The 18,525-nt window shown below is 41.3% G+C and overlaps 1 protein-coding gene across 26 annotated transcripts; it reads left to right on the plus strand.

Moving 5' to 3' along the window:
- Positions 1–428: 428 nt before the first annotated feature.
- On the plus strand, positions 429–11,182 carry st8sia3 (ST8 alpha-N-acetyl-neuraminide alpha-2,8-sialyltransferase 3). Of its 26 annotated transcripts, none has more exons than XR_004776231.1 (5): positions 429–979; positions 2,483–2,605; positions 3,262–3,819; positions 6,344–10,666; positions 10,769–11,182. XR_004776231.1 is itself a non-coding variant. In XM_027024284.2 (4 exons), exons 1-4 carry the CDS (start codon positions 807–809, stop codon positions 6,624–6,626), a joined length of 1,137 nt encoding a protein of 378 aa, XP_026880085.1. In that variant the 5' UTR covers positions 429–806; the 3' UTR covers positions 6,627–11,182. The 26 variants fall into 26 exon arrangements, 14 of the variants coding, with proteins under 14 accessions (XP_026880085.1, XP_035383521.1, XP_035383516.1 ...); XR_004776232.1 differs by having other exon boundaries at positions 6,344–10,312; positions 10,393–11,182; XR_004776233.1 differs by having other exon boundaries at positions 6,344–10,220; positions 10,279–11,182.
- The last annotated feature ends 7,343 nt before the right edge of the window (positions 11,183–18,525 follow it).

An 18,525-nucleotide genomic window follows, 5' to 3' on the forward strand; every position in this document is an offset into this window, starting at 1 on the left:
TCTGATGTTACAGGTGTGATGAACACGGGAATGCTGGGGAAAGTTCTGATGTTACAGGTGTGATGATTATGTTGGAACGCTGTATTTATTATGTAAATGTTCCTAACGAGGAGCTTTATTTCATCACCAAACTCTGAGGCGTACAAATGAACCTAAATCCCACTAAAACGATCAAGAGTCAGATTAGGGCATCTAGGGTATTTTCTTGTCCCGTCTGACACTCATTTACATCGATTTATCACTTAATTGTGCTGCCATCTCCAGCGATGTTTATGTCGGCCAGAAGCTATTTACTATACGAAACTATAAGTTTAAGACGGTTAGAAAACATCTTTGTCCTTCCGCGTGCCCGAGATGTTCGCGTGCGCGTTGGCCACTTTAACACTGTAAATGTATACAGACTACGGCGTGCTCCACGCAGCTTGGCAAGCCATGTAAACCTTTTCCGGTGCGCGGTGTCTCCTCATCGTCACGGACTTGTTTATGCCTTTGATTTCCCCGACAGGTCGAGTCTCCTTTAATTATCCAACGGAGTCGTTTTATCAGATTGGAAACGCTCGTATCTCGCCGGGACGTTATCTCCGTCGGATTTATCACCCAGACCGCGAGCCGCGATGGCAGATCTGTGCGCAGCCTGCCGGGTGAGAGGGGAGGCGAAACCGATCATATCCGCTGTCGTCGCCGCCTCCGTTTCATAACATCCGACACGATGCCATCCGCGGACCGCGTCTGCAGTTTCTCGGGCGCGGTGATTTTCCGCTCATGAGCGCGCGGCATTTTCACCCTTGGCGTTCGCCCCGCGGGGAATGAGCACGATGGTGCGCGTGGTGAGCGTGCTGGGTTTGGTGATGTTCAGCGTCGCCTTGCTCATTCTGTCGCTGATCAGCTACGTGTCCATAAAGAAAGACTTCGTCTTCACCGCCCCGAAATACGCGAATTCGGGAGGTCCACGGATGTACATGTTTCACACGGGGTTTAGGTAAGTGACAATGGCCAGCTTGGGCGTGTTGCTGCGTGGTACTTTGCATTCGTAAAGTTAAAATACAGAGGGTGGGGGGGTCGTGTAGGCTCGCTGCTGCTCGCGGCTAATTGCGCACGCTATGGTGGCACGGGCAGTGGCATTCACCTATGTCGCTGTTCGGGTTGCTGGGTCTGTGGACAGGGATTTGTTGTAAGTGCTGGTATCACTGACACCACGGGAGGATTCAAAGGGCCTTTGTCTTATGGTACAGTAACGTGATGCCGTGTGGCGCAGGCGCAGGCGCCGTTCTCTGGTTCCGGACAGAGGCGCAGGGCGAAGAAGATAAACCGGCTTTGACGCTCATATTTCGCACAGTAATGATCCAGTAACTCGGAACAGTCACACCACCCGCTGCCTGACGTCATGAACCCCCCACCCCCACCCAAAAATAAATAAATAAATAAAGAGGCAGCGGTATTTTCTGCGACTTTTGTGTATGAAATCGTACATGGCGCCGGCCAAACTCCGAGCTTTTCACGAAATCCCGCGTATAAATCTAAATCGGGGGTAACACGGCATCTCTCACCGTCGTCGGTACCGTGCGTTTGGCGGAGGTGGCGGGTTTCCGAGGGCTGTGAACATCCTGCAGTGTTTCGGAATCTGGAGTCGGGGCCAGGGGAGCTGTCCTTGGTCCTGATTCACTCGTGTGGCAGGTTCACTACCTGCCGGTGATTACCGCGCTTTGGTTACATCCAAAGTTACAGCGGGAGCCATTTTGCTGAAGCAGGCTGGGGCAGGAGGCTTCGGCATAGACGCAGGCCATATGTTACCGCAGTGTAATTTGTTGACTTCACTGTGAGTGCGGAACATTTTGGTTTCCAATGTCAGCCGACACGTTAAGGCTGCCAGGAATTCGGCTTAGAATACACAACATATTTTTTTTACAATAAATTATATCACTTAAAGTAAAAATCTTAAACCTCTTTGCACCATTTTTAACCTGTTTATTTCATGCAGCGCTGCAAATCCTGACAAGTTCCTCACAGGACTGTCATATAAATGCAAATAATGCAAATAAATTCAAATACCCAATAGAAGTGGCCCACATCGAAACATATTTAAAATCTGCAACCGAATAGATAAGCAGAGAACCACACAACCAAGAGAATTCAGCATCATGTGGGTTTTGAGTGTGCCACATGGACGTCCCTTTTGCCGTGTTGATGTTCGGAAACAGCTGCCCAGACTCTAATAATCTTCACTAATAAAACCGTGCAAGCTGTAACGAGTCAGGCTGGTGAAGTGACCAGGCCTGAAGACTAAAAGAGGCTGTTTAATTAGAGTGTCCATCGACTGCCCGGGGCAGGGGGTAACTGGCGTATGGGCGGATGGGGTAGCATTGATCCGGAGCACTTTCAACAGCTGCCACCGCCGTGATATCAGGGCTGGCTCCTCTTCCTGTGAAATGTAATGGAAATTTCATTTTCCTGTTACTCCCCTACCATCCCCCTCTCCCCGTAGGTCCCAACTGGCCATGAAGTTTCTGGACCCAGCGTTCATGCCCCTGAACAATGCCCTAAATGAGAATCTGCAGGACAATTCTTCCAAGTGGAGGTTTAACAAGACAGCCTACGCAGAGCAAAGGTAACATCTGCACGCGCATGTCGCCTAAGGTGTTAAGAGCACTGCCTCAAGACGTTTGCGGGACTCTTTTTTGTTTTGTTTCGCTGACAGCAGTGGGTAATAGGTCAGAGTTCACATTGTTCATAAATTATTTTTTCTCATTTGCTTTTTTTTGTTACTGTAGTGTTGTGATCAACAACACACCTCACTCGTGTTGTTTACACTATTATATCACAACATGCTATGAACCTTTTTTTTAATTTATTGTTTTCAAAGAAGATTGAACACTCCATTCCATCTGCAGTCACAGAAAATAAGAAGGAATTGTAAAGGAAAACAATCCAGAATCTATTACAGATGATAAACAAAGTAATTTGGTGCATCGCAGATTAATAGCTGTCACGATGACAACTATTCATTTGTGGTGAAAACTGTCAAACTAATGGAAGGTCAAACCAAAACAGAACAGTTTCAAATTCAAACTGTCAGAAGCTGTTGATTGTAGAAATATAAGCAGAGCAGACACGGCTGAGCATTCCAGTGCAATCACACCTGGTGCATCAGAAATGGCTGGTGTAGAATATTAAGGGTCACACTGGCCCATTCCAGATGGCTGGTCAAAACAGTGGTTAATTCTGCATGACAGAGTGTCTGGTTGGTACCTGTCTGTGTTGCAGCAGAGAGATCGCCCAATACATCGATGTGCCCCGCAACTTCAGCCTGACCAAGAGCAGTGTCCGCGTGGGTCAGCTCATGCACTACGACTACTCCAGCCATAAGTACGTCTTTTCCATCGGTGAGAACTTCCGCTCTCTGCTGCCGGACTCCTCCCCCATTCTCAACAAGCTCTACAACACCTGCGCCGTCGTCGGGAACAGTGGTATCCTGACAGGCAGCCGGTGTGGCGCCACCATTGACCAGTATGACTTTGTCTTCCGCTGCAACTTTGCGCCCACCGAGGTCTTCCGCAAGGATGTGGGGAGGCGGACCAACCTCACGACCTTTAACCCCAGCATCCTGGAGAAGTACTACAACAACCTGCTCACCATCCAGGACAGGAACAACTTCTTCCTCAGCCTGAAGAAACTGGATGGGGCCATCCTGTGGATTCCCGCCTTTTTTTTCCACACGTCTGCCACGGTCACACGCACGCTCGTTGACTTCTTCGTGGAGCACCGGGGACAGCTGAGGGTGCAGCTGGCATGGCCAGGAAACATCATGACATACATCAACAGGTTGGAGCATGCGCCACCACAGAACTACAAATCCCAGTGCTCACTGGGCCACTGCTGTGTGTCCATTAGCTCCAAAATTAGCTCTAGATCCAGTGCTGAGAAATCAGAGCCAACAATGCTCCTACTTTGCAAGTATCACTGCACTGCATATCTTAGTTTTTTCTCTGTTCTAACACATCCATTTTACACTTGCAAATTGCTGGTGAATAGCTGATAAGATGAGTCACTTGTGGAAGGACATAAAACCAGAACTACTGAAAAACAGAGAATTAGAAGTATAACACTTCTGACATTTTTGGAGGCTGTTTGGATACTCAGCATGCTATGCAGTGGATACAACTTTAACTTAAAATGTTGATACTTATGTTTAATGAAAGCCAGTCACTTTGCCTTGTTATTTGAGCTGCTCTAACATTGTGTGTGTGTGTGTGTGTGTGTGTGTGTGTGTATGTGTGTGAGAGAGAGTGTATCATTGGACATGATACATAAATAAATTAGTTCAACTGAAACCACCCAGATCACTCAAATTTTGGCACTTAAAGCAGTATGGACTCCTGATGATGTCATGATAATGCCACAATTATGTCACAATTATGTCACAGCCTTTGAAACTAGCCATTGCCTGATGAAGGGGTCTGTGGCCGATTTTATACACATTAACTTCGGCCTAGCTCCACCCCTACGTGTGGCTCACGTCCCATGAGGTAGGAGGTATGGCCTCTACAGATGGTTTTACTCTGGGTGCGTCGAGCATGGATGGCCTGGCTGTAAAAAAAACAAAAAAAACAAACACACACAAAAAATCAAAATAGTATTGTATTGTAAAGTGATAATCAATGAAAACGGTATAAAAGATGTTCTCTTAAAAATCTATCAAAATAGGAAAAAAATGTACTCTTAAAAGAGAGTCGTATGAAGAGGTACCAAAAGAAAGCACAGACAAAGACCAGACAGAGAGAGAGAGAGAGACTTTTAAATTGAACTGAGAGACAGAGCGTGCATGTGTGTGTGTGAGAGAGAAAGAGGGATCGATAGAGAGAATTGGAGAGGTGTTGTTGAATGGAGTCCTGTAGAGGTGTATGAAGAGGGATTAGCATGCTCTCATTCCCTTGCCACTAGAAATGCCTTCTTGCTCTGTAATCTCCCACAATCCCATTAAGGCGACCTCCTCGGACAGAATCGCTGCCTATAAGAGGCTCAGGCAGGCGTGTAGGCCTAAGACATCCTAAGAGTTTAATGTTGACAGTAATTTAATGGACACTGCTGCTGATAGAGGGTGACGTACTCAAACACTCACACACAATCCCCTAATAGGAGCAGTTATGCAGCACCAAAGCCGCAGCTACCCCTTTTATTCTGCTTCCATTTCTCTGTCTTGTTTTTTCTCTCTCTCTCTCTCTCTCTCTCTCTCTCTCTCTCTCTCTCTCTCTCTCTATTCCCTCTCTCTTTTTATGCTCCTCTTTGTCCCCTGCTGTGCGTAGGTCGAGTTGATCAGCAGTGTCCCATCAGAGATTTTCAGAAGGGGGTAACCTTACACAGAGCCCTGTGTCACTGCACAGGCCAACAGCAGAGGCGGGCTCCCGGTCACACCTTACCTCTCATATCCAGCCTTTTCAAAATTGCCTGTTTTGTTAAACTGGATATTTTTACTTTTTTAAAATCATATAATCTCTAGGAACTTCTATAGGTAGACCAGGAGAGGTCTGGTGGCATCTGGGGGTAAATAGGATATATCTAAGGAGGCTTAGATAATAGCTTTATGTATCTGTTAAACATTATAGGTACTCATAGTCATCATTACTGAATCATTCATTTGGGTGCTATTAATTACAATGTAATCAAAATTTATTCAGTTATTTCAAAAACTATTCAAGGTTCGACTACAAGCTTCCTAATCACTTCCTAATACATATAGAAGAGGGTATTGGTCCAGGAGCTAAAAGGGCACTTCCAGCAGGTGTTGGGTTAATTCATTTCCTTTTCCAAAGTTGTGTTAGGTCACATGACCTGCAGTCTTACACAAACCACAACGGAAAAGTTATAATATTATCTATTGCAGCTTTGAAGGAATACTAACTCTATAAGAACTTCTGATATTGCTAAGAGATCAAACGCCCTTCATAATGAATCATAATAAATGATCTTAAATTTTTTATTTAACTTAGAATTAACTGGTTAAACACTAACATTTTAAATACTTCTTTAATACCTGTGACCTCACATACAGGTATGTAATCCTACACGTAGTCATTGGGATGCCAGTCACTCCTAACCTTTCAAATAAGTTGGCTTGTGTTAGTTGTAGTTGTTGTTAGTTGTAGTTGGTGTTAGTTGTAGTTGGTGTTAGTTATTGTTGGTGTTAGCTGTTGTTAGTGTTAGTTGTTGCCGGTGTTAGTTGTTGCCGGTGTTAGTTGTTGTTGGTGTTAGTTGTTGCTGGTGTTAGTCGTTGGTGCTGGTGTTAGTTGTTCCCAATGTTCCATAGCCAGATCGTTCTGATTTGTTTCTTCCAATGTTGTGTCTGCAGGTACTGGAAGACGAGGCAGCTCTCTCCGAAGCGTCTAAGCACGGGTATCCTGATGTTCACGCTGGCCTCCTCTATGTGCAAACAGGTCCACCTGTACGGCTTCTGGCCCTTCGGTTGGGACCCCAACACGGGCAAGGAACTTCCCTACCACTACTACGACAAGAAAGGCACCAAGTTCACCACCAAGTGGCAGGAGTCTCACCAGCTCCCCACCGAGTTCAAGCTCCTCTTCAGGATGCACACTGAGGGCGTGCTGAAACTCAGCCTCTCGCATTGCACCTAGAGGTCAAAGGTCAGGGTCAAAAGGGTGGGATTTTAGGGTCACTTGAATTTGCAAATGACTGTTGAGGCTCTTTCTGCTGTAAGATTACAGGGATTTATTTATTTTGTTGGCGGGAGGGGGGACCACTGAGGACTGGCGCTGAGGCCAGTGTTGGTATTACAAATGATGATGCCAGTATTGATTATGTCAACACAGCAAAAACCGCAGCGATGGTTTGACATAGACAGGGTCGCATTAGCTCTCATAGTGTGCACATGTGTCTGTTTGGACTTGTAGAACCTCTGCAGGTCATAATTCAACACTGGGATTTTTTGTTTGTTTTTGGGTTTTTTTTGCTGTGAATGAAAGAATGTTTTAATGCTAGCGATACTTTAAGACTACAGGTAGGGTTCTCAGAAACTAGCAGGCTCCTCTACACTAATGCAGCAACAGAGAGAGTTTCACAAGCACCACGCCCTACTGCAGCATTCACTAGGTGTCCTGGCCGTGTGTTTCTCTAGCGGACTCGGACCTGACAACAGTTCAGGGGGATTTCATTCCAGGTTCACATACAAAACTCCTGTCAGGTCAGACGTAGATGAGCCAAGAGTGCAGAATTTTTACTTGCAAGTAAAAAGATTAAAGATTATATAATTCTTTGTAGAGAAATGTTTTAAAATCTATGAAAATTCATGTTTGCTTTTTCTCTGCTTAAATCAGTATGTTTGAAAGGCTAATATAATTAATATAAAAAAAAACATGGATACTATAATCATAACCATGGTAACTTTATGTGCTCATGTATAGTTATCTTTTAACAATTAACAGTAATTTATTTAAAATATAAACAGTCAAAAACATATTAGAGGAAAGTATTGTAGAATAACAATTTTAGCTTTTTGTTGTTGTTATTTTTGATAAAGCCCATTTTAGCTGCAATCAAACATATTATTTAGATGATCAGTATACGTACATTTCTTTATGTATAGATGTGCACAATCATATACAATACATACACATGCATACGCACTGATTAATAGAGCTAGTTAACAGAGTAAGTCATTTCTGTGTAGTTCTCATTATTTTGTTTGGGGATAGGCATTCTTAATTAGATGTTGACTCCATGTCAATCAGGGCCTAATCTATAAGAGCCAATCCACGATCTTAATCCTGAGAGAGGAGTCAAATGTAAAATTTCAGTCAGTTCATTAATGAGATTTAAAAGTTAGGCTTTCTTCTCATTGTCATATGAAGATGTGTCATATGTGAATGTTAAAAAATCATCTGTAATGTGATTTGGTGTGTGTGTGTGTGTGTGAGTTATACATACATGAATGTGTGTATATGAAAAGAAGAGTGTGTACAGTAACTAGAAACACAAGTGAATGTTCTTTGTAATAGCACTACCATCAATACAGCAGTCGGTTATAGATCCCTTGCCGTTATATTCAACAGACACTACTATTTAGATCCCTTAGACCTGAACCGCTAAAACCAGTGGCTGGTAGATCTGTAGGAGGTCGTGGTCGACTACACTGGGACGCCTCTCCTCCTCTGGACAAACAGGCACCATGAATCATAAAGATAAGAGTGTAAACCTGTGTGGGCTCTGGGTAAGAACAGCGGGTGTTCGTGTCGGGACTGGTCCGGGGAGGGGGAACCAAGACTACCCGCAGGTCCTGTTAGTGCTCCATGATACTCAGACACACCGTATTTTAGCGGATTAATGAAATATTCCGGTATTCCAGCTCGGTGACCCGTGGTCCATCCGTACCTCAAGATGAGCACTGGGGAAATGAAACAGACTCTGAAGCTCAGAGTAACACAAATCGGCACTCAACTACACAAACCGCAATAACCACAAGACACACCGACACACTGGACACCTCACAGAGCTGTAGAAGTACTATTTTTCTATGCAGTGAGATGAGCTATTTTTTCTGCCCTCTTCACACACGAACGAGCTCCAGAAACGCATTAAGCACTGTAGATGAAAAGGAGCTGGAAGAACATTTAACATCCAAGTTTGCCCATCACTTAGCTTTTCACAGAGCTTTCACTGACTATATGTGAAAGTATAATAACACCGATGTTTTACAGAGGTATCCTTAGATATTTCATTTTGATTACTCAAAATACATTGTTTTGAATAAATTTTTTTTTTTTTCTGATATACCAGATTCATAAAAATATCAGTAAAACTCTATGTTTTATGAGTGTTTTAAGTTTCATTTCTGTGTAATTTATAAACCAGAAGGTATTACTTAAACCCCCAGGAAATTTCTGAAGCTTGAAACTCCAAATTAATGTGTGAAATCAAATTTTTCAAAACAAAATGTAAAGAAAGACTTATGCCACTCACATGGCTTATACATTAATGGTACATCAGTAATTTACCAAAGATCTGTAGTCACAGGACAGCCAGGTGCACAATGGACACACAGTCACTCTCTTATTACCATATTTCACCTGAAGAGCTTGGGTGCACATTTTTTTTCTGTTATCTGGAATCATTTGGAAATGTCCTCCTGAATTACAGCTGTATGTATGCCCAGCCCTGAGGCTCAGTAACTAGATATGTTATGGTTTGTGTGTCGTAATCTTGTGTCTGGTTATTAGTTGTTGCATTTCGGACACGTGTATCTTCTTTAAGGGGAACGTGAAGGGCGGTATGGTGTTAGTAATGAGTCGTGCGGGTGAAGAATCTGTTTGACAGGAGAAAACACTGCTCAGAAACAACCCTCCACGATGTCCCACAACACCTGGTATTTACTTCTTTGTCCTTGTGTGAACGTTTGAAGACTTTTATTTTCGTTTAATCTGTTTGATTTTTTCTGTGAATCCTGTGCCATGCAGCTTTATAATCTTGTGCAAAAGCAGTGCAATGCATTATGTCTCATAAATCCCAATTGTGCAGGTATGCGTGAGTGTGTAGAAAAGGCAGAACACACCAGTGTCTGGTGTCAGACGCATTCTTCCCTGCAGACACTCCCATGCCTTGCCTGTATGCACCAAGGTATAACAAACTGATGCTTACTTCTACATGCACACACACACACACACACACACACACACACACACACACACACATGTATGCACACCCACACACATCTAAACACAATAATATTTATAATAGCTATGATACAAAAACATCACTGCTATGACAAAATGGGTTTGCCTTGACTTAAGAAAAATTGGTCATCCAGGGGTGGTAACTACATCCATGTCTGCAAATGAGCTACATTCTTCCTTCCTTTTCTGTCACTGGGTCACTGTATGGAGAAGGTACTGTATCTGTATGGGTCACTGTATGGAGAAGGTACTACATCTGTATGGGTCACTGTGTGGGTCACTGCATGGAGAAGGTACTGTATCTGTATGGGTCACTGTATGGAGAAGGTACTACATCTGTATGGGTCACTGTATGGAGAAGGTACTACATCTGTATGGGTCACTGTATGGAGAAGGTACTGTATCTGTATGGGTCACTGTATGGAGAAGGTACTACATCTGTATGGGTCACTGTGTGGGTCACTGCATGGAGAAGGTACTGTATCTGTATGGGTCACTGTATGGAGAAGGTACTGTATCTGTATGGGTCACTGTATGGAGAAGGTACTGTATCTGTATGGGTCACTGTATGGGTCACTGTATGGGTCACTGAATGGAGAAGGTACTACATCTGTATGGGTCACTGTATGGAGAAGGTACTGTATCTGTATGGGTCACTGTATGGAGAAGGTACTACATCTGTATGGGTCACTGTATGGGTCACTGTATGGAGAAGGTACTGTATCTGTATGGGTCACTGTATGGAGAAGGTACTACATCTGTATGGGTCACTGTATGGGTCACTGTATGGAGAAGGTACTGTATCTGTATGGGTCACTGTATGGAGAAGGTACTGTATCTGTATGGGTCACTCTATGGGTCACTGCATGGAGAAGGTACTGTATCTGTATGGGTCACTGCATGGAGAAGGTACTGTATCTGTATGGGTCACTGTATGGGTCACTGCATGGAGAAGGTACTGTATCTGTATGGGTCACTGTATGGAGAAGGTACTATATCTGTATGGGTCACTGTATGGAGAAGGTACTACATCTGTATGGGTCACTGTATGGAGAAGGTACTGTATCTGTATGGGTCACTGTATGGAGAAGGTACTACATCTGTATGGGTCACTGTATGGGTCACTGTATGCAGAAGGCTTCTGTGCTTTTCTTTGACTTTCATTGTTTTTCTTCTTTTCAATCATAACATGTTCAGAAAGTTGTTTTTCTGTTTGTTTTTTGTTTGTTTTGCTTCCATTTCTGTGCTCACATACATGACAGAATGATGTAAACTACCAGAGAGAACTACCTAACCGAACATCAGATGTTAGTGTTGAATATTCTTAATATGTAACAATAACATCTTTTAATCTTAATACAGTAAAAGTAGATATTTGTGAATTTTCTTTTAGATGACTTTTCTATTCATTTTGAAGGCTGGTTGGACGTACGGAACACCAGTGCACTTGTTTAATTTGTCATGATGACAAGAGAGTGCCGTCCAGTAAAATTCAGGATCATGAATTTTTTTGTCTTTTTCTCTTTTCTCTGAAGTACACATAACAGAGCAAACAAACACTTTTGTGCAGAGGAAATATAGAAAGGAATCTTTATTTATGGAATTTCGCAGACACTCTTATCCAGAGCGACGTACAAAGGTGTTTAGTTGTCTACTCAGAATAGAATATGATACACAGAATATGATGTGTAAAAACATAATTGATTAATTTGTTGTACCAAAGACTCTCAAATGAAAGATCTGAAAAATGCTTTTAATGTAATGTAAGTTCCCTAACAACCATCACAACTGTCCCAAAGAGCCAATGTGTCTCCTCACTGTTTTGTTTACAGATACCATAAATCACAATTATACAACTCCCTCTCGGAGGAGCTCCTGCATGCCAGGTCAATAATTTACCATTAAGGCATGCTTCACATGTGCAAGGCACAGACGCTTTGTATTTTTGGGAGGTGGGGGTTCCTTAAAGCATAGTTTCTAATATGATTTAAAACAAGAAGCATCCATTAAAAACAATAAAACGGCCAATGCATTATTGGTAATCCATGTTTTGAGCGAAGGGAGAGACAGTTTATTGATTATCCTTGAAAAAAAAAAAGAAAACACTTAGTTTTAATGTTCTTATCTCATAATTACACAAAAAGCCACGGGGCAGCAGTGTATTTCTTCAGAGTGGTGATGCGTACCGGACACACATGAAAATCCCCTGACAGAGTGATGTCCAATAGCATGACAGGACAAGAGATATATTCTGAGTTTCACCCTACCAGCCCAACGCAGGCAACCCTGGCTCTCATTAATGCATGTTCTACCCGGTGGTTTTGGTAGACAGATGCCAACGCTGAGCGTGACTTTGCCAGTGTGTTTACACACACAGCAGATGTGATATATCACCAGTATTCAGCTTCGTTTTGTCCACGTGCCTGTCATCACCTCTGACCTCTCTGCCTGAGAGAAGGGGTCAAAGGTTAAACAGGATGATGTAACAAGGTCCTCTGTTTAGGCTCCCTAAGACATGCCGCCAAATCTTCACAAAAATCTGAGAATATTCTGGAAATATTCACATGTACAGACTACACGAAAGTACAGATTGCACGTCCTCAAATAAGAAATCATTGATAAATCATTGATAAATAATCATTGATAAATAAGACCGTTCCTAATTGCCTCTTTTTCTCAGATGGCAAATAACCAAAATAACAGACCAAAAAAGAAGAATCACCTTTTCTTTTTCTTTTCTTAACCGCTGCAGCCACTCTGACTTCAGTAGTATCAGGCGTACTGTGCGTGTTTCATAAACTACACGCAGGACGGCGTTTTCCTCCTGCCCGAACCACGAACATTAGCATCCCCGCGCAAACCAGTCGCTCTGGTAGCTCACAGGGGTTGGACAGCACAGCGTCAGCCATTTCCTCACACTTGTGCTCTTTGGAGTCACAAAGGCGAGTATTTGGTACCATAAGTGGGCTGTTTGAGTCCGTTCTAAAGGGAGGCATTGTGTGCAGATGGGCTGTGCAGTGCCATTGATTCTCTCTAAACTGCACACGGTCCATGGTTTCTAAAGCTGCTCTCTCCATCACACGATAGACAAAACGCGTGCACCCTGCAGAGAACTAGGCACTGTGCAAAGCTTACACAAAAAGATTCAGGGAGTTACATATGCCTTTATACACTTGTTTATATATATATTGTTTATATATATATATATATATATTTATATATTTATATATTCTGTGCAGTACAGCCTGCTATTTCTAAAGGATACGATGAGCTAAAATACTTTCTGCCTTATTTTTAACTACTTTTTTTTTTTTTTTTTTTAGATATGATTGGTTCACAGAATAATTATTATATTGTCTGTCACGTGTGAGGGGAAGATAGTTAAGAGGTCTACATGTTGAGCACGTGAGTGTGTAAGCGAGATCACTGAAGAAATGAAGAAAGGAGACACCACTCAGTGCAGTTTCAGAACATAAACACTAGAAACAGGGTTTTTAGGTTTTAGTCTTGTTTATTCACATTAAATTTTCATTTAAGATTGCTTCAAAAATATACAAACCTTACAGATTATTTTATTCAATAGATATTTTTACTTTTTTATTATAAAAAGATGATGTGATGAAACAGGATCCAGCTGTGTCCACCTGCTCTGACACAACAATCAAAACAATAGTGGTGATAAAGAGTGTTTTCTTTCTGACTCAGAAACAGAAATTATGCAAACCAGCCTCAGCTAATCAATACAGTCAGAGCTTGCTGAGACCGGTCAGAAGGGATTAGAGTAAAAGTGCAACACCTTAATGCAGGGTGGAAGTAAAAAACATTTGTCTGAAAAAGATAGAAAGATGTAGTGTGTGTGTGTGTGTGTGTGTGTGTGTGTGTGTGTGTGTGTGTGTGTGTGTGTGTGTGTGTGTGTGTGTGTGTGTGCGCGCGCGTCATGAGAGAGAAGAAAAAAGGAAATAGACAGAGAAACAAAGTGAAGAGGAGGAGTGAGTGTGGCTGCTCTGAAACGCTTGAAGCGCTGTGGCAGTCAGAAGACCCCTGCCACCTTTCTTATTCAACATAGCTCATACTGTTCTCACACTTCATCTAACCAAAGGTTTTCTAGCATTTAAATCAAGACATTTAGAATTGGAAAGGTTTGGATATTGTTTATTCGATGTCATTTTTAATCTAAAGATTGTTACTGACATTTATGTCTAATGTAAGTTTATTTTTCTGTACATATATACATTGCCTGTACAATTCCTGACATATGGTTCACACATCTGGGGGGTTTTTTGTACACAATTTATGTATGTTTAATGTATGTTTAAAATTTTTCATGCATGTATTAATTTGTTGTTTCCTAGCAGGCTAGTAGCCTGTCCAAGCTTTACAAAATATACAACATAAGAAATAACAGAAGTTAAACCTGTGACCGCACATCTGGGTTAGGACGTGCAGGTTTGTTGGTCTTTCTTGCCGTGATAAAGGGGTGGAAGGGCAGGGGCAAAGGTCACCAGCCCAACGCACTGCCTGCCAAAAGCCTAAAATGCACAGTGAGTAAAAATTTGGCAATTCTTACCTATAGGAAACCTGTAATTTTAATCATCATTGTAGAAGTGCTACTGCTCCCATGTAAATGGGGTGCGAGAGGCACGTGCGCAAACCGCTCGCTCCGGCAAACCAAGACCGGTTATTAATTAACTCGCGCTTTCTAAGTGGAGCTCCAATCACTCAGCCAAAATAGCTGCAGTAAGAAATCAATATCACCATCACTTACAACGGATAACGTTTAGAATAGGAAGCTGCAAACGAGTTTGCTCTTACCCTTACTTACGTACGTGCCATACCGAAAGACCTTACATGTGCAAATATAAGAATGTGTCCCCTCTAAAAAACCTGAACTTTTGCACATAGATCATTCAATTACAATTTAGTTATTTAATTACAATAAAACAACCACATGCGCTTTAAGGATCAGGAATAATTGACAAATGTTGCTTACAGGTCAGGCATAACACAATAAATAGCAGGCCCTGTTCAAACACAATGTATCACATTTGTTATATTGGTACACATTTTGCAATGTTTGGTGACAATGTGAAAATGGGATTAAGAAAACATTCAACTGTACTAAGTAAGCGGAGCAGTTGGGCAAAAGTCATATCCAGAGTCTCTTATCTGTCGTGATTAGTCTTTAAACAGTCTTTAGTCTTTTGGTACCCATACATTTCCAGTAGTTTACTAAACATTAGTATCTTAATTTCGGCCGAACTATCTTTATTGACGTAACCAATTATATAATAAATTACTGGAGATTTAATCAAATTTAAAACAGTCTTTTAAATCTTTCCATTCAATCATTCTCGTCTTCAGTTGGTTTCTAGGTTTTTGTGTTTTTTCTTTTTTAGTTTTTAGAGCTTTATAGGTTTAAAAAAAATAAATCAAATAATCAAGATTCCCATGCTAATGTAAAAGGTCATACGGCGCGAGTCCATGAGGAGTGACCTCTGATCTCTCGTGACCTTTTATTGTTTTCTCCTGATGTTCCGTACTTGTAAGACAAAATAAACATGACAAAAATTAAAATCTGTCGCTTAGCTATACCTACCTATTTCTAGGTGTCGCAGTTGTCATGTACAGGTAGTCTGAAGCCCAAAGCAAAATCATGCAAATGAAAAACTGATCACGTAAACATCTAAGCAAAGGCTAAATATTTGCATTAGCGTCCAATATCCTAGTTTTCTAATAACGAAAACGAGTTCTTGTTGGCGACTTCATTTAGAAAACCTTTGTTTAACGTCCGAGCTGTTTGAGAAGTCTTATTCCGCCCGCAGCGACGCGTAGCCTGCCGTTTACAGTATAGTGTGAGTTCTTAAATTCACATAAATCTAAACGTCCTTCTGTCGGGAGCGCACCGAGCCCCCTTCGACCCTCCAAAAACAACTACGCTGTACTTTCTACTCTCACGTAATCCGTCAAAGCCCCTATTCGTACATTAAAGTCTCTACTATTAGCCTACGAAAGGACAAGAGGAATCGACCTGTACTAAAACCGAATCGAATACCCCTGCTTTAAACACACGGTGTCTTCTAACACAAACGCAACAACTTGTTACAAGCGCGCCATTTTACCGATTGCTTTTGTTGTTGTTTTTGTTGTTTTGTTGTTGTTTTTGTTGTTGATGTCGCTGCTGCTGTTTCGGCACCGTGACTGAAATATTAGCAGAATTAGGCTGGTTGAACAAACATTTACAGACACTGACATTTTTGTAAACCTCTGCTGATTTAATAATCACGGGATTTTTTATTTGAGGCCGCTATAACAACCTGCTACAGTAAAATTTATGTAACTTTTATAATATCGTGAAAATACTGTCTGTCTGAATCTATCTATGCTATTTAATTCTATTTAATCTAAACCTTCTGAACATAAATAAAACTTAGCTGAACTATGAGGCATACTTTTCAATAAAATATTTAGATATGGGGCTACAGCAGAGTCTACGGTGTCTAAAATATTGTTAATCTATATGGTGATAGCGGAGTAACCCTGAAACACTGCATCACTGTTGAGTGTGAAAGTTATCAACAAAACAGGCTATTTGTCAGTGTAAGACTACAGACCTCCCTATTCAATTTAAATAATACGTATTAGAGCTTTTCATTTTCTGCATTGCTACTATAATTTAAATTTGGTATTGTAAAATTGTTACTTTGATTGTTAATTTGATTGGTTAATTCGATTGTTAATTTATGTAACGCTAAAGTATCGGGGGTTTGCTGTCCACTTAGTTTATTAGACACGGCACTTGGACAATGACAGAGTCCTCTCCCGCTGCAGCCGGATTTATTCTTAATCAGTAACTCACATTAAACATCTCGCTTCGGACAAGTAACAAATTGCAAAATGCAGAAATAAATAAAAAACACCGTGGCTGAAATCAGCGTCATCCAATAAGAATGCTAATTGTTATTGTCTTACACATCAATCAATAATGAAATCGGCTGTTACAATTAAAAGCGCGAGCGTCGGAGCCATTAAAAAACCATGCCTTATCGAGAGGAGTCCATCTTCACGTGCCGCTTCATAAATCAGCGCCTATCTGTTGCATTTCAAAGGCTCTCGGCTTCTTCTGGTTCCGCAAAACTGTAACTTCCACGAAGCCATAATTCTCCACCCAGCTCATGTGTGGCCTTTAACGTTCTGAATGCGCTTCCAGGTTGTATTGAAAGGACGTGTTATTATATCACCTGCTTAAATTTAGCTTAATTGACTCAGAGGTCGACACCGCGGGAAATATTGAACTTCCTTTTATGACACCTTGTTTGAGCTCTCGTTCCGTTTTTAGACTACACTAATCTATATCTCGGTAGGGCTTTGGTTAATGGAAACCAGTTGTTTTATAGCGGCCTAAACGTCTTTTTTTTCCTAACTAGTGGTCCAAAGAGAAAATATTTTTCAATGCGTTCAATTTTAATTGTTTATTTCTGACTTAAAAAAAACAAACAAACAAACAAAAAACATTAGTTGTGGTACCCAGTTGGGCCTACTTTCAGATTTGATTTAATTTGAAAGCAGAATGTCAAAATCTGCATGAAAATGTCATTAGACCGTTTTATAATCATTAATAATAATAATAATAATAATAATAATAATAATAATAATAATAATAATTGTCATCATGTATAGGCTGACGTGTCTTTGAAACAACGAAACTATAGGCGGGCTGGTTTTAGTTCTTCGGAGTTAGATAGTCTGTATCTAGTATAACACGAGCCGAACAATATCACGTCTGTGGGAGAATTAGTAAATAAGTGCCTTTGGCTTTTTCACCGTTCTGTTTGCATCCGGATTGTTTGGTGGCGTTAGGTGTAAGTGTAAATACACACAGGCTATTAATCAATCTTCTGCCCATTTCCTCTATCGACTCTTTGAATGTCATTATAATTTGTCCACTGAATAGGCTACTATTTGTCCAGAGATTCTATGAAGTGAACCGAGAAAACTACAGAAAAGTTCCCCGCGGTTTGAGCTGAGGTGATTTGCGTTTCAAAGGACAGCCATGGAACAATGCGATGTTACAAGACAGACAGACCACGCGGCCCTGACAAAAGTTTTCATATTATGTTCGGGCAGTCACGTTAAAACAGTTCCTTCGTTTCACGGCCAAACGTACGTTTTATTTTACATTTTATTTTTTGTCTTTTTATGCATCTCTGAATATATATATATATATATATATATATATATATATATATATATATATATATATGCATGTAATTAACAACAACAACACTACTGGTAGTAGAAGGCTAGTGGTAGTAGTAGTAGTAGTAATAATAATAATAATAATAATAATAATAATAATAATAATAATAATAATAATAATGTCAGCAACGGGCGTTTTGAATTTATCCCTTGGATCCTCATTAGAAGTCAAAGGTTTATTATATCTTGACGTCAAAGATTGGAGAGTGATTTCCAGACCTTCAGCAAGTCACGCAGCGGACTACCGCACGGCTGGCACCTGCAATCCGTCCGTATGCTACACCAGCTCTGCGCACAAGTATCACAGTACTCACGTTTACTGTACGTTTTCAGAAGTCTCGTGTCGTCACGTGTTTATAATTAAGGCTTCAGTTGACTACACTATTCTTATATATTCTCGGATATTTCAAAAAAAATGTGCTTTAACACTCGTCGCCATTCATGCTCCTGAATTTAGTAAAGCTTTACCCCCTTTGTTTAAACCGCTACGGGTCGGTTTGATTTTTAAATCCGGCTCCCGGAGGTCTGGCGGGTTTAGACCGGGTTTAGGATCCAAGATAAGCGCCGGCCTACGACACTTCCCTGTCACCAC

Source organism: Electrophorus electricus, chromosome 6, assembly GCF_013358815.1.
Source record: "Electrophorus electricus isolate fEleEle1 chromosome 6, fEleEle1.pri, whole genome shotgun sequence".
Lineage (NCBI taxonomy): Eukaryota > Metazoa > Chordata > Actinopteri > Gymnotiformes > Gymnotidae > Electrophorus > Electrophorus electricus.

Bases quoted from the DNA above. Each gene is read 5' to 3' on its own strand.
- st8sia3 (XM_027024284.2), top strand. From the start codon at position 807: ATGAGCACGATGGTGCGCGTGGTGAGCGTGCTGGGTTTGGTGATGTTC. The intron at 980-2,482 runs GTAAGTGACAAT...CTCTCCCCGTAG, and splicing joins ATGTTTCACACGGGGTTTAG to GTCCCAACTGGCCATGAAGT. The intron at 3,820-6,343 runs GTTGGAGCATGC...TTGTGTCTGCAG, and splicing joins ATCATGACATACATCAACAG to GTACTGGAAGACGAGGCAGC.